Source organism: Primulina tabacum, chromosome 14 (assembly GCF_025594145.1).
Source record: "Primulina tabacum isolate GXHZ01 chromosome 14, ASM2559414v2, whole genome shotgun sequence".
In the NCBI taxonomy this organism is placed as follows: Eukaryota; Viridiplantae; Streptophyta; class Magnoliopsida; order Lamiales; family Gesneriaceae; genus Primulina; species Primulina tabacum.
In genome coordinates, this window is record NC_134563.1 from 36,050,961 (window position 1) to 36,063,847 (window position 12,887).

A 12,887-nucleotide genomic window follows, 5' to 3' on the forward strand; every position below is an offset into this window, starting at 1 on the left:
AAAATATGTTTTTTTCAAATTAGTTACATATGTTAATTAACACGAATTTTCAAAATTTACAATACTATTATCATTATCTTTTGTTGAGTTAACTAATTTTGTTTCAAATTCTAATTACTTAAACATATGTTTTTCACGTGCAACGCACGTGCATTATTTCTAGTATATATATATATATATATATATATAATTTTTTCCAAGTGTCAGGCACCTTCCAATTTGTGAGGATCACCAACCCCCTAATCGTAATTATATTGGTGGAAACATGGTAAATGGGATATCATATTTTAAATTAGTCTTGGCTGGCGTAGTTTTAGAAATGGAGCCTATTATGACATCGTTTGATTCGATGAGATGATAAATAATTTATAATATAAAAATTATAAATTAATATATTTAGATAAAAAAATGTTATATAACATTAATTTTTTTTAGAATTTAAGCAAAACAGAAATTTATAATAAATCAATATATTATCATTTACACCAAGTTTTGTCGATCCATTCTACACAGTTTGTAGTTGTTTTTTTAAGTATTGTTTTATTCGTGAGAAGAGATGGTTAATAATATATAAATTCGATACGAAAAATCAACGTATAAAAATGAAGGGTAAAACCTATTTCAATGAGCATATATCGTTTAACATGTAAATCCCAAACATATATCTCAATTTATTTAACGGCAGAGGTCTTAAATAAAAAAAAAAAAAACATAAGATTCTTACTAGGCTGATAACCCTTCTTTAGAAAAATAATTTGGATCCTGAGAATCCGACCCGGTTGAGGTATATTTTAATCAATTAAAATAAAAAATTTAATGAAATAATTATATATATATATATATTTAAAAACAATGGGTAAAACCCAAACCCGAATAATCCGATTATTTCGGGTCAGCCATAAACCCGTGCCACCCCTGCCTTGAACACAGCCAATCTCCTCCTGTTCTCAGTTATTAAGCTTTGCCGCCGCAGCCAGCCGCACGGCCACTGGACAGCGAAGAATGTTGGAGGCTAAGAGGTTGAAGAAGGCAGTAGTCCCAGAATCTCTCTTCCGCCACCCTTCTCCGGCTCACCTCCAATCCACCCGCCTCACTCTCAGTGTCTCTCCTTATCCTTCTCCATTTCCACATCCTCTGCTACGAATACACACGCGCACTACACAAATAAATCCAAAAGAAAATATCTTGCTTTATTGTGCCTTGGTGGTGTATGTGCTTTATTTCAATATTCATGTGGGTGGTAATTGTGTGGATTCAGGTCAACGAGGACGCGACTTCTTGCTGGGTTTACATTGCCCAAGGCTCACGAATATACAAACTCCGGGTATGCACCTTAATGCAATCGGATGTGAGAGATATATATGAGCTTTGATTTTATGCCAAAAAAAATAAAGTTGGAGTTGGTCCAGGATTATGTTAGTCTTGTTTTCCTTGAATTTAAGTGCAAGAATAATAAATTTTGATTCCCGCCTCCTGTAAGTAATTCGAGTTTCTGAAAGGATTATTTGTACTGCATTAACTTGTTTCTGTAACTCCTCTACATATCGACTTTCAATATTTGTTAGAAGGGAGGTCAGGTTCGGATTATGGAACTAGAGTCTATAAAGAGTTGCTTATATTTAGCTGAAATGGGATATATAGTAGCTGATATTTTCTCATTTCTTGTCAGATTTCATTGGAGGATTCATTTGTGGGTCGAGGAAAGGAAAGCCTTTTAATCCCTGAACAAACTCAGGTACTCTTATTCCATGCTCGATGCATTGCCCTTGGTAGCTTTATCTTTAAAGACTATAAATCTTCATCAGCTGATCAAATGAGGTGTTAGTGAAGGTTTTAGATGCAGCAGTTGTCAACCGCTGCCCTCACCGGTCTGAAATTCAAAGTATAGTGTGTGCAGAAACAGAAGTTGAGTGACTATTCCCTGTAGCAACTTCATAATTTTACTTTTTCAAGTTTGTACATTTTATCATTATAGAAATTATTGTTGTAGATTATCTCACAGTCCTACTCTGTTTTATCTTTTTGTTCCTTTAACTATTGTGGCAAACATTTGACTAGGATTTGACCTTAAGAAATATGTTTGGTTTATGTTGTGCCCCCTCTTTATCAGGCATACATTTTTAATCTAGTATAACATCTGAGAAAATATTCAAGTAAAAAAGTTGGAGTTAATTACAGTATCTTTCTCCTATTAACTGAGTTGAACAAATAGCATGTGTTTGTTTTTGGGTTGCCTTGCTTGTTTGAAATAGTCTAAGGTTGAAATTATTAAATCTTATTGAATTTAGGCTTATACCGCATTTGTGTTTGTATTTTTTTACTATTGTATTGTTGCCACTCATGCAGATGTGGGTTGCTCATTGATGGGAAGTGTGGACTCCTATGGCCACCTTATTGTTTCTAAAATTGAATCTGGCAATACAGGTGATTGTCTCCTTCACACTAGTGTTCTTTAACTCTTTATTACTTTTCACCTTGTTGAGTTGTTGTGTGTGTATTTCTACGATTTTAATAACCCGCGATGCTGAGTCTTGGGCCATGTAATTTTGCGTGTCAGTTACTGAGATGGTGGTGATTACTTTTGTGCCATTATGAAGTCATGTTGGTCAGTTTTTCTAATCCCTGTTTCACTTGTAGTCTTTTGCAAGCATTTTTTATAATAATTATAGAAGAATCCAAAGTGCTGATGAAGCTAATATGACAGGTTTCTGGCCAACCAATTTATCTGATGCCTGACTTAGACTGACTGAAAATTCATTAAGTTGAGAGCATTGTGAATAGGCTCTAACATCTTTCATGCACAATTACTGTTGGAGGCACAGAACTGCATCTGGTTATTTTACGGGTGGGACTAAATGATATGAATTTTTTTTCCAGATGTAGATGTACTTACATATTCGGTATCTCCTTTGGAAATTGGTGTCGGGGAAGGAAGCTGGTCTGGACTTTGCTTTAATCCAAATCAATTGTCCATGGTACATTATTTCCTAGACCGACTTCCAATAATTAGGTGTACGCATTTTCTTGTTCTGATGCCCATTCAGTTTTTGTTTTTGTATCCTTTTCCGAATTCTACCTTTGCTCATTATATTTTTACGTTGTTTGATTTCAAATACTTGATTCTGGGTCACTTGTTTGATTTAATTTACTAAATATTCAGAAGCAACGGACAATCAGAAACTAATTGCTCTAAAGAGTTTTTCTATTTTAAATTCCTCTTATATGTATAAATTACTACTCTCTTTAGATAATTCTTTGACCTGCTTTTCTGCTTTTGCTTCAGACAGCTGTAGCAGTCAGCTTAAATAAGAGCATTGATGTTTACGACCGAGATATTAATCTCCGCACTTTACGTTCGTGAGTTTTTCATTGCCTTTGTACTCTTTTAGCATTCCTTTTTTAATCTTCAACTTCTCCTGTTTCCTAAATTTTTAGTTTTTTTTTTGCCTGGTAGCAACTAAAAGAGTCTAAAAGACAACAATGTGCTTTTTCATAAAGAAAAAAATCCATCTAAGTGTCATGTGGATTTACAAGAATTAACTGATGTTAAATCAGTTAAGTGTCATGAATGTTATCCTCGCCATGCTGTGTTGAAGATGCATAAAGTTCCATCATCAAATAGGATGTGATACTTATCATGAAAAACAGCAACTATCAGTTGTTTTTCTTTACATTTCTGTTAAGACTGGTGAATATTGTACGTTTATTCTTTCTTATTTTATCTCTGCTTCAGATTATGGTATCCATCTTCGCTCGTTTTCATGAACAAATTTGGCGAGGGTACAAATTCTATGCTCTGCGTCGCAGAAGGTTCCCAGGTTCATGGGTTCTTTACTGTGTCAAACTTATTGAGTAAATCTCAAACGAACTGCTCCATGCATGGTGTTAATACATTGTCTCGTCCCATTACCTGCCACAGATTAGTATATGGGACTTGCGAACAAAAGAGAATGGGGGCTGTGTGCAGAGAATAGTGGGATCCGTTGGGGATATGTTATATGCAGTCAGTACATCTTCATCTGGTTATATTGCTACTGGTGGAGCGGATCGTACTGTGACTGTCTATGATCCTCGCAGGTTTGTGGAATTGTCAAATACCTGAACTAAGAATTGTCCCATGAAATGAGTATATTATAATGTGCCAGTGCTTGGATTAACAGTCAGTCATTTTGTCCTAAACTGAGTGCAGATGGTCAGCTGTGGCCAGGTGGCTGAACTGCTCGAAATATGAGGTTAGCTGTCCCTCATGCATTGTTTTTTTTGTAATGCAAGTCAACATGGTCTTTACGTATATGGAGTCTCAGTAACCATGGCACTTTGCTACTCAAATTGTATCTTGTAACAGTGAACTTGGGCATAAAAACTTATTATTTTATACAAGTATGTTGAATGTTCTATTTGAAATTTTTTGGGCTAAATTTTGATTGACTTACATTTGCTCGTCCTCCCATATTCTGCAGATTACCGGACTTGCTTTTTCATCAGTTGATCCTGGTTATATATACGTGCAAGGAGTTGATTATGAGGTTAGTGCTTTTGCGATAATCCGCCAGTGATATATGAACCTCAAATTTTGACATCATATTTGGGGGATTGCTCCTTCACTGTGTACTATTGCTCAACTTAAATGCAAATAGTGTGATAGATGTGTTTCGTGAAGTCAAAGTGTTTTTTCCTAATATTACCCTGTAATGATTTTTCATAACTGGTTGGATTTCAATTTGCTTTGCAGGTGTTCTGTGGACTATGGAGAGAAAGCAAGAAATCATTTTCGTTCAGGGGAGATTCTAACTGGCTTGGATTCGGCAAGGTTTTTTCTTTCATCACCCTGACCTGATCCTTTTTATCCCAAACGTATCAGCATATGTATAACTTCGTTATAATTAGTACTTGTGGTGCGGTGGGATACGGCCATGTAGGCAGAGTAGAACAATTTAAACTGGCTGTTTTTATCTTCTCGACTTCTGATTTTTGTCCATTTCTACTGCAGTGTTCCAATAGGGATGTCTTAGCAGGATGGTGCGACTCGGGTAGCATATTTGTTGCTGATGTCTCCTAGAATAATGTCCTGAACACCGGCGAAAACATCTCTAACAGCCACCCACCTATGTTTCATCTCAAGTTTTACAAAAGAATCATTGATGCAAGAGCAAAAGTACCCGCAACAGTCCCAAAGGATCACCATTCTCGATACTAATGGTAGCCCCTTAATCTGTAATGCTTTCTTATGTTTGGCTGTTGGTTGGCTTGTATTGAAGTTCTTAATCAATTATAAACTTAAATTTGTTTGTCTTTTTTTTTTGTTTTAAAATTTTTTTGCTACCGAATGTGTTCCAGTACGGTGAATCTAATGGGGGTTGAACTTTGAACATTTCAAAGCCAATAGAGCAAATCAAGCAAAGGAGGAGATAGGGTGTCATGGTTGGCCAAATTTTGATATCAGAAAGGGGCCCACTTTTAAATGAGAGTGACTTGTGCTTTAAAGTTTAATTTTGGACGTTAGTTAAAAAGGACCAAATCTCAATTTTTGATTGATACAAACATTTGGTATGAGCCCTTGCAAGTTGCAATTTATAAGCCCTGCCCTATGTACAGATCTCTCAAATAACAATCGCAGCAAATGTATGTAACCGACGGCTCTCTCTGTAGTTCTCGGGCCTTCCTCTTTCGCGTCATTTTTCGAGTTTGACACTTGGCTCGGAGACTGAATCACGATCCGACCACTTCAATGTTCGTGTAACTAGCCGTGGCTGTAATTTGGGAAAAAGAAATTCAGTATAGCACGTTAATTTCCGAAAATTGAAAATAAAATTAGTTGGGAATAAGGGAATAAAATAAACGATAATTGTAGTTTATTTATCTTAAAAATTAAAATTGTTTTCTAAAAACAAAACGGTAACTGGGTAAATTTCTTGGCAAAAACTTGTATGAGATAATCTCACAGTTCATATTTTGTGAGACATATATCTTATTTGGGTCATCTATGAAAAAATATTATTTTTTATGTTAAGATTATTACTTTTTATTGTGAATATCGGTAGGATTGACCTGTCTCACAGATAAAGATTCGTGAGACCGTCTAACAAGAGAACTGGTCAATTTTCTTTCCCCTCGGGAGATGTGATTACATTCCTTTTTCTTTTTTTCCTTTTTTTCTAGAATTGCGATTACATCCTATTTGTGAAATATACACTAATGATTTGCTGTGTAAGGATAAAGTTTACTATTTTTTAACATAAAATAACATATACTTTTTGTTCTGTTTTTAAGCGTGTTTTTAAATATTTTCAATGAATTTAGAGTAATTTATTTTAAATATATATATGATTGGTAATTTTGTCAACAAATAGTATGTATATATACACATGTATAGACACACTAATGAAGTATTATTTGATTACTAGAATGGTACATCTATCTCTATTAGCCGTATGATCAATTGCCAAACTAAATAAAGCAGGATCGACAGCTATTGCCTTCTTTCTTCATCAGTCCCCTGACTATCTTTTCTTGGATATTGGTAGGCCAAATTCAAATTTAGTTTCTGTTGGCACTTGGCAGCTGTATTTCTCTTTTAAAATATATTTTTTTCCCCAAACACATATTATTTATTGATCTATATATATATTAGATTAAAAATATAATATTTCATTTTATCAATACAGCGTATCTGAACAACGTGATTTGTAGACTAGTGTGTCTGTTTCGTGAGCATGCGATTGAGGTACAAACAGCCTACTATTAGATTAGATAGGCATTTTATTATGGATTAAATATGATTTCATTGACTATTCGCTATTATTCAAAGTATTATGCCAAAAAATAACAACTAAGATTGAATGTCAACAGCAGTATTTGACATGCAAGGGCAGTCATGGACACAAGTCATTGTTTTAAAATATAATAAAAACGTTGTATAAAGAAAGTCAATCCATCCAATTCGATGCATATAACCCTTTCAAAATAAAGATTGATGCGACATAGTTGTAGATAGATTATAACTATAGATACACTCTATATATATATATATATATATATATATATATATATATATATATATTCTCAATCTAATTGTGTAATATCGATTATAAATTTATAATATAAAACTAAAAAAATTACATAAATATTCAATATATATATATATATTTTACAATAGAAATATAGGCATTATTAGTATCCAAATGCGAAATTAATAATTGTAAAGATGAAGGGTTGTTGCTGCAATGGACTTAGTCGTGAGTGGGCCGTGTCCCAAGCTTAAGAGCCAACCAAGACCCAGCTCACCATCGGCCCACGTGTGCACCATCAATCGCTTTCCAATGACTTTTCACACGTGGTCAACTAATTTTATGTATCATTTTATTTTCCACAACAATTATATATATATATATATTTTTATATTAAGAAATAATAAAACAATTTTATAATTTTTACTTCATTCGCTAACAAAAATTCTGCAACGATTGGAGACACTAGCAATAATTGAACTTCACGAAAATAATATGATTAAGTGTAATGAGTCAAATTTATAATACAGATATCAGAGGAAATTTATGTTATGAAAAAATATTATTTTTATAATATTAATATTTATGATATAATGGCATGTCACAGAGGTGTCACACAGTTAGACCTGTGGATATTCACCGTACTCGAGATTTTCTATTTTCCGTCAAAATTTTCTTTTCATAAATACATAAAATTTATGTCTTTCAAATTCTACTGTGCAAAGCTCTCACTAGCCATAAATAATTCTAGTAACAATTTGTATAAGACGATTTTACAGGTCGTATTTTGTGAGACATATTTTTTATTTAGGTCATTCGTGAAAAAATATTATTTTTTTATGCTAAGATTATTAATTTTTATTGTGAATATCGGTAGGATTGATCCGTCTCACAGATAAAGTTTCGTGAGATCGTCTCACAAGAGACTTACTCAATAATTTTAATATATATACACACGCATTAATAATTGATAGATTGGGTAATATTTTCCAAATTTAGTGTGGATTTTTTAAAAAAGATTAAATTGTTTGGATTTTTCAGAAAAATCAAAGTGTTTGGAATTTGGATGACGGTAAAATTAGGAGATCAGACCCATTCCTCAAGATAAATGAATATTCGCTTCCTTTGCCAACAGGCATTCAATGCACGGTCCAAATCTTCGCCGATATAAGCCACTCCTCTTCATTAGGGTTTCAAAATATCCCCTTTCAAAATTGTTCTCTCCTCCTTCGCTATGTCGGATTATTTTGATCCTAGAATCCTCTTTTCTGTTATTTTGATCTTTGAGTTTACTGGGATGTTCATTTAATACGTAAAGGTTGAGTTTTTGGCGTGCGTTTGTGTGATCTTGGTAGTTTTGCGGTGAAGATTTCTTGATATTTTAACGTCTTCGTTTTACATTTATATCAATTTTTAGATCTTTTTGGTGATGTTTTCAATCTTGGTTCTTCTGGCCTTGACTTAATTTTTGTTTATTGGAGGAGGAGGCAGGAAACATATGTATTCTCTGCTTACCTAATTGTCTGGATTTTCAGCTTGGTTTATTTTTTTTATTCCCAGTATTTACCCCTATTCAGTCGTGTGCCTGTGGGAATTCAAGATTTTATATGTGTGTTTGGTATCGTCAGCTGAGGCTGTGTGCCTTTTGTCCCCAGAATTTTTCGCTTGAGCAAACTGTACCAAGGTTTTGACCAAAAATCAAAAGTTCTTATCTTTAAGATTGTAACTGGTCCCTTGAGTCTAATCTGCAGTGTGCTTCTTCAAGATTTTTGTTGAACGTTCAGTCTTTCGGTTATATTTAATCTGAGATATGCCGGCGACAGAGTTTCAAAAGTCGTCCTCGTCGTTATCTTCACCGTTTGGAATTTCCATTTTAAGCAGACGCCGTGATCAGGTCCATTCCATGGAGTCTCCACACGAAGGCACTGCTCAAGAAATGGAATTAGTAGCCTTTCAGAGGCAAGTAGCTGAAAGATTCCAAGATTTGGCGGCGGCAGATTCCGATGAGCTGCTCTCAATACCATGGATTCGGAAACTTTTGGACGCATTCCTTTGCTGTCAGGAGGAATTCAGAGTGATCGTCTTCAACAACAAGGCCTGTTTGAATAAACCTCCAATGGACAAATACATTTCAGAGTTCTTTGAGAGGAGCGTAAAGGCTTTGGATGTTTGTAATGCTATCCGTGATGGGATTGAGCAGATCAAGCAGTGGAAGAAACAGCTGGAGATTGTTTTGTGTGCGCTGGGTAACCAAAGGAGCATTGGTGAAGGTCAGTTTCGCCGTGCGAAGAGGGCACTAATTGATTTGGTCATTGGAATGCTTGATGAAAAAGAATCAAACACGGGTATCGCACATAGAAACAGATCTTTTGGTCGCAATAATGTACAGAGGGAGAGGTCTTCTGTTCATTTCAGGTCACTCTCGTGGGGCGTTTCAAGGTCTTGGTCTGCTGCTAGGCAGCTCCAATCAATTAGCAGCAATTTGGTGGCTCCACGAGCGAATGAGATTGCATCCAATGGACTAAATGTGGCTGTTTTCACTATGAACTATGTGCTTCTATTTGTGATGTGGGCGCTAGTGGCGGCAATCCCCTGTCAGGACCGTGGCCTTCAAACACATTTTGTTGTGCCAAAGCAGTTACTTTGGGCTGCTCCAATAATTTCCCTCCGTGATAGAATCTTGGAGGATTCGAAGAAACGGGACAGAAGAAATGCTTGTGGGTTGATGAAGGAGATTCATGATATTGAGATATGCACTCGGCACATGAATGAATTGACTGATTCGATCCAGTTCCCATTGAATGAGGAAAAGGAAGGAGAAGTGAAGCAAAGGGTTCAAGAATTAGGATTAGTTTATGAAGCTGTTAAGGATGGACTGGATCCGTTGGAACGCCAAGTTAGAGAAGTGTTCCATAGGATCGTGCGAAGCCGGACCCAGGGCCTTGAGTCAATATGCCTAGCAAATACTCCTACTTGATGTATCTTTGAATATCATGAAAGTGTTATGTATGAATCTCGGGCAATGGAACTGACTTGCGTAGAATAAGAAGCGTTGAAAGTATTTTGATATCAACAAAATATCTTTATGTAAAGAAATTAGGTTAAAATGATTGAACTTTATGGTGTCCATGATGCTTTGCTCTTGATCTTTGCTTTTGTATAATAAAATTATTCTGTATATCTGCTTTATCTGGTGTGTGGCCATCTTATGTTTACGTTGGATGGTTGATAGCATTGGTGTCATTACATTTTATTCGCATCTCATTCAATCATTATGCATGTTGAAGCCACAGACTTCACTTTTTTACTGCTACAGATGTCGATTATATACTCTGAAACACTACATGGGAATACAAATTTGGAACAGAAAGTATGAATTATTAAATATTGGGAGCCTTCTGTAAATAGTTCCAGGCAGTTTTTGAAAACCAGTTGTATTTGTTGCCATTAAATGAATTAAAATTGAAGAAGATAACTTATATTTAGCCATATAAAAAAAAATCATCCGCTTTACGATACTGACACGTTTAACGATTTTGACTGCGTGTCGGGTGAATACAGTAAGTCACAACTTATGCCAACAGAGCTCGACTCATTTTAATCAGTTCTTGAATTTGACTACTAAGCGTGATGATTTTCCCCTCTCTTAATTATAACATCGTACTTTTTTTTGAACTAGATAAACTACCACTTGCATCGGTATGCCAGCTCGTGACGATTAATGAAAACAAAGAATCAAAGATCTTAAGATTTGAGCTCTAAATTCAATACCCTTTCGATTTCTAGAAGAAACATGGCTGGCATGTGGAAGACCTAGTTACTGAACAAACTTGAGAGGCCAAGATTGACAGAGGACGTGTCTAGGTGTAACGACAATACAGCGTTTTAAATGCTAAAAGTTGTTTTTCGTGGGCTAAAATCAACAATACATTTTACTCTAGTATAGCTTCTGGGGCCATCAACTCCATTTCCAGCTTTTAAATTGTCATCCAAAAAAAGGAAGCCCGCCTAACAAGCATATGACAAGATAGCTGCATCATGCCTTCATTCAATAAAAAATAAAATTGAAATTTACGAGTATTTTTTGTGAAATGCTCTTCAAAGTTCTTGTTCAAGTTTCTTCGTTATAGGAAATCGGACAAAATTGAAAATTAGAAAATTAATATGTGAAGATACACAATAAATTTAATAAATGAAATTTCTTAACTTATCTCCACGGCAGAACCAATGGAAGAATATAATCAAAGCAACTGGCTTTTTCACAGTTCCATTGGCAACTTCATCAAAGCAAAGCATAAGTTCTTTGCTTGCTTATATACACTTTTTATGTTCTGTTAAAATACATAGCCCTGTCCCCAACTAATGCGATTCCAAAATGGAGCTGGAATTAGGGATCAAACTTGCCAGAGTTGCTGATGAATTCACCTCCGAATTTCAAATCTCTAAAGACCGCGCCGGTCCTGTGTTCTTGTCCCGAGAAACAGAAGCCATGTTCATACTCACTTCACATCTCCACGGTTCTTTCATCATTTTGTTTACTATTTTATTTCTTGATTTCTAAGAGCTTTAGGAGCTTACTTTAAGCGAGATTCAAAGTTGCAAACTTGCATATTCATAAATTTTAACTAAAAATGATAAATTTTGTGGAAAATTTTCACTTTCTTTATATTTCAAAAGTCCACCCAAAAAAGTAATATTTCGAGCTCTAACTCAACATTTTCAAAAATACATCTGAGCAAAGATGATTACCTGCACCGCTGTTATGAACTGTGATTGAAAAAATTTGATCAGGTTACAGGAGAGGGAACATAAAGATCGACATAAACGAGGACGGGACTTTCATCACAGCAAGCGGTGAAAGGCAGGTAAAAGAGACCGTGATTGTGGGGTGGAAAGTGCATAAGAAGGACACTGAGACAAAGGCATTCAAGAAAGCTTTCAAAATTCCTGCAAATGTGAATTTGGACATGATTAAAGCCAAATATAACGACAATGAATCAACTTTAACCATTTCCATTCCAAAGAAAGTGAAGGGAATTCAGGGGATATCTGTCGAGGAAGTTAAAGAAGTAGTTGAGCTGGCTAGAGAAGGATCTGGGAATTTGCAGATTTGGGATGAAAAGGTTGCGAAAAACGAGACATCAGACCAAGAAAACAATGAAATAGCAAAATCCGGGGAGCAAGAAGATAGTGGAGACAATGAAGAAACTCAAGAAGAGATGCCTTAAAAAGAAACTAAATCGGTTCTGGGATCAGAAGCAGGAGGAGATCGTCTGCAAGATGAAGTACATGAAAACGGCTTTCATGGGAAAGTAGTTACCGAGGAAACAAACAGTTTACCATCAGAACAAAGTAAAGTTCCGTGTGTGGAAACTGATATGCCAAAACAAGAATTGAAAAATGAGAACACAGAGGATGATACACGAGAAAGAATTGAGTCTAAAATTGATTTGGGTACAATGCACCTGAAAAATGAAGCTCAAAATGAAAATGAAGAAATTCAAGATAAAGAAAGTGAAAGACACACCAAAGAAGAAGAGGTTCAAGAAGCTGAAGCTGGAAGAGCAGAGGAGGGAGTGCCAAAACAGGGGAGTAAAAGGTGCAAAATGTGTACACCCATTGTTGCAGCAGGATCGGCAATACTTCTGTCAGTTGTAGTATTTGTTATCCACTTTATCAGAAGTAAGAACCAAACTAGCAAGAGGAAAGATTGATAATTACATAAATAAATTATCATGAATCGTGTTTGCTCTCCATTGATGACATGTTAAGTTTGCTTAGGGACTTTAAATTTATGCTCATACCTGTTTACTGTGAAGGCGAATGCAGAATATGCTTTTATCAGATTTATGGCGTTGCAGTATAACATCGAAAGGCAAG

At 35.3% G+C, this 12,887-nt stretch overlaps 3 protein-coding genes across 4 annotated transcripts; all 3 read left to right on the forward strand.

Annotated features, from left to right (window-relative positions):
• The first annotated feature begins 878 nt into the window (after positions 1-878).
• On the forward strand, positions 879-5,293 carry LOC142525322 (uncharacterized). 2 transcript variants are annotated; one of them, XM_075629581.1, is made up of 13 exons: positions 879-1,101; positions 1,259-1,348; positions 1,670-1,735; positions 1,831-1,904; positions 2,345-2,424; positions 2,878-2,975; positions 3,284-3,357; positions 3,734-3,818; positions 3,920-4,077; positions 4,190-4,232; positions 4,461-4,526; positions 4,733-4,810; positions 4,991-5,293. In XM_075629581.1, the coding sequence occupies exons 1-13, from the start codon at positions 1,003-1,005 to the stop codon at positions 5,057-5,059; spliced, it is 1,080 nt and encodes a 359-aa protein (XP_075485696.1). In that variant the 5' UTR covers positions 879-1,002; the 3' UTR covers positions 5,060-5,293. The 2 variants fall into 2 exon arrangements, with proteins under 2 accessions (XP_075485696.1, XP_075485697.1); XM_075629582.1 differs by having other exon boundaries at positions 881-1,101; positions 1,259-1,324.
• Positions 5,294-8,136: 2,843 nt separating this feature from the next.
• Positions 8,137-10,196, forward strand: LOC142524415 (protein BYPASS1-LIKE-like). Its single transcript, XM_075628400.1, has one exon. The coding sequence runs from the start codon at positions 8,818-8,820 to the stop codon at positions 9,982-9,984; it is 1,167 nt and encodes a 388-aa protein (XP_075484515.1). The 5' UTR covers positions 8,137-8,817; the 3' UTR covers positions 9,985-10,196.
• A 1,137-nt stretch (positions 10,197-11,333) lies between these two features.
• Positions 11,334-12,799, forward strand: LOC142525540 (17.6 kDa class I heat shock protein 3-like). The gene is made up of 2 exons (XM_075629855.1): positions 11,334-11,524; positions 11,799-12,799. Exons 1-2 carry the CDS (start codon positions 11,383-11,385, stop codon positions 12,233-12,235), a joined length of 579 nt encoding a protein of 192 aa, XP_075485970.1. The 5' UTR covers positions 11,334-11,382; the 3' UTR covers positions 12,236-12,799.
• Positions 12,800-12,887: the final 88 nt, after the last annotated feature.

Excerpts from the sequence above, each read along its gene's own strand:
- LOC142525322 (XM_075629581.1), top strand. The coding sequence starts at position 1,003 with ATGTTGGAGGCTAAGAGGTTGAAGAAGGCAGTAGTCCCAGAATCTCTC. Across the intron at positions 3,358-3,733 it reads AATCTCCGCACTTTACGTTC|ATTATGGTATCCATCTTCGC; the intron begins GTGAGTTTTTCA and ends TCTCTGCTTCAG. Across the intron at positions 4,811-4,990 it reads ACTGGCTTGGATTCGGCAAG|TGTTCCAATAGGGATGTCTT; the intron begins GTTTTTTCTTTC and ends TTTCTACTGCAG.
- LOC142524415 (XM_075628400.1), top strand. The coding sequence starts at position 8,818 with ATGCCGGCGACAGAGTTTCAAAAGTCGTCCTCGTCGTTATCTTCACCG.
- LOC142525540 (XM_075629855.1), top strand. The coding sequence starts at position 11,383 with ATGGAGCTGGAATTAGGGATCAAACTTGCCAGAGTTGCTGATGAATTC. Across the intron at positions 11,525-11,798 it reads ACTCACTTCACATCTCCACG|GTTACAGGAGAGGGAACATA; the intron begins GTTCTTTCATCA and ends AAATTTGATCAG.